Source organism: Penaeus japonicus, unplaced genomic scaffold (genome assembly GCF_977035675.1).
Source record: "Penaeus japonicus unplaced genomic scaffold, GWHDUDI00000001_assembly GWHDUDI00000025, whole genome shotgun sequence".
NCBI lineage: Eukaryota > Metazoa > Arthropoda > Malacostraca > Decapoda > Penaeidae > Penaeus > Penaeus japonicus.
In genome coordinates this window covers 16,701,453-16,703,952 of record NW_028234427.1, presented here as the reverse complement: position 1 = coordinate 16,703,952, position 2,500 = coordinate 16,701,453, and the positions used below count along the sequence as shown (strand labels likewise).

General features: G+C 36.1%; 1 protein-coding gene across 1 annotated transcript in view; it reads left to right on the top strand.

Annotated features, from left to right (window-relative positions):
• LOC122251192 (putative neural-cadherin 2) overlaps positions 1-2,500 on the top strand; it is a gene marked incomplete at its 5' end in the record, with an annotated part of 40,266 nt that overhangs the window by 11,428 nt on the left and 26,338 nt on the right. The window contains 1 exon segment of the mRNA XM_086551386.1: positions 1,587-1,750. Within this exon segment, the coding sequence (XP_086407512.1) occupies positions 1,587-1,750 (164 nt within the window).

Here is a 2,500-nt window from a genome sequence, read left to right as displayed (position 1 = left end):
ATGCTTTGTCTTGTTCTGTTTGTAGAGCTTGCTTTAGTGCATCTATTAATTCAGTATTGTTATGTTGTCTTATATATTTTTTAGTGGAAAAGGGAAAAAGAAAGAAAGAAACGGGTGCTGTAAAGTCATGTTACTTCTGTACAATCTTATAAATGGTATATCTATTTTTGTAGATGATAAGTTGTCTCATGAAGGTCGTCTTGTGAAATAAGACTCATGAAAAAAAAAGAAGAAAAAAAAGAGAAAAAAAAGAGGAGTTGAATACGCAGTCTTCGAAGTCTTTCTGATGCATTCAGGGATATATGCCCTTATGTTTCAGATACAAAACAAAGGCAACTGAATTGATGGTGAATATGCAAAGCTTAATCTAAATTCACATTCAAAATCCGTCAATTAGTTTATTCTAAATGATTTTCTAAGTCTTTTTCAGCCAGTCCATGCTCCCCTCTCCGATCATTTCCCTTTTTTTTGGCTTGGGAACTAGGTATTTTCTATACAGATTTAGACTTGAACTGCAGCCCAAATGAAAACACATTGACCGCCACGAGAGCAGATTCCCCAAACGTTTCTATTGCTCTTTAATATCCATTGGTTTGGAAGACCTCGTTACGGATACTTGGAGTAAGTTAAATGGTTGTTAAGGCACGAGAAACGATTCCAACAGTTAGGTTGAACAGCTGGGGGCGCTCATCAGTGCCGGGCGAACGAATACACGGGGCAATAGACCGACTTTTCTTCCCTCTCGTCGTTATATGAGTGCTACAGTAAACATAATAATTTCCCCCATAGAGGCGCAGATGGTACAGAAATAGATTGCATCCAGGAGATTAAAAAGGAAATAATCCGAGCTTCGCCACGGACACCTTCCCTTGCGAGAGCGCCTTTAACTAAAGATTCCGGCGGAGTTTACAGCCGTTGTGGTTCTCCAGATCGCCCCTTTTATTTGGTGAGATATGCATTCCTGAGGATGAGACATGATCGCGGGCGCCCTGGTATGCGAACCATGCGCTTGGGTCTGTGACCTTATGGGCCTAATGCCCCTGTCCCTACGTGTCGGATTCGATGGTGGGGCGAGGGTGTGGTGGAAGATTGCATTTTCTGGCACATATATAATTTTGTAGTTTAGATACACACACACACAAAGACACACACACACACACACACACACACATAAATACATGCATACTTATATACATACACATATACATACATATGTGTATATATATAGAGAGAGAGGTATAGATATATATGTATATATACATATATATGCATACATATACATATGTATGTATATATATATATATGTATATATATATATATATATATATATATATATGTGTGTGTGTGTGTGTGTGTGTGTGTGTGTGTGTGTGTGTGTACACTCACATATGAATATATATATATATATATATATATATATATATATATATATACATATATATACACATATGTATGTATGTATATGTGTGCGTGTGTGTATGTATTTATCCATCTCCCTCTCCCCCTCTTGTTCTCTCCCTCCTCCCTCTCTCAAATCCCTCGACTTCCGCATTCCTTCTCACACCTCCTCTAACCAACTCCCCAAGGGCTTAGGTTCCGAGGCGCCTCTAGGTCGTGTCTACGTGGACGACCCCGACGACTGGGATGGGCGTGACAAGGAGTACGCATGGGCTGGTCACCCTCACCCTCTGTTCACCCTTCACCCTTCCACGGGACACATCGTCGCTTCAGGACAGCTCAGGGAGGGAAGGTCAGTCGCTACTTCTATCATTACAATTAATAATGATTTTTTTGCTGTTATCATTGGTGTTATAATTTCTATTATCATTGTTGTTGTTACTGTTTTTATGACTGTTTTTATTATCATCATTATCGTTCTGATTATCATTATTTTTACTACTATCTCTATTATCACCATTAATCTCATTGCTTTTATTATTACCAATGTCATTACTATAATCTATCATTACTTCTCTTGTTATCATTATCATTGTTATTATTATTGTTATTCTTGTTATCATTGCCATCACTATTATCATTATCATTGATTATCATCAGTATTGTGGCTGATATCATGCTGATGCTAATAATAAACATTATCATACTTATTTTGTTATTTTGTTGTTGCTTTCATTGCTGTTTTTATTATTGTTCTCAATGTCTCTATTACTACTGCCATTATCACTATGGCCATTGTTATCACTTTTATCATTACCATCTTTGTAAATATTCTCCTCATTATCACCATTATGATAATGATTATTAATATCATAACTGCCATCATTGTCATCATCATCATCATTACCATAATCATTATTGTCATCTTTATGATTACCATCATAATCTTTGTCATTGTTATTATTTGCATCATTATGATGATGATAATGAGATTCGGGTTTACGTGAATGTTGTTTTCTGCAATTTATGATAATAATAGCAGTAATGACGAATTATGATTATTTTTTATTCTTTGAATGTCATTTTTTCAATGTTGATGATA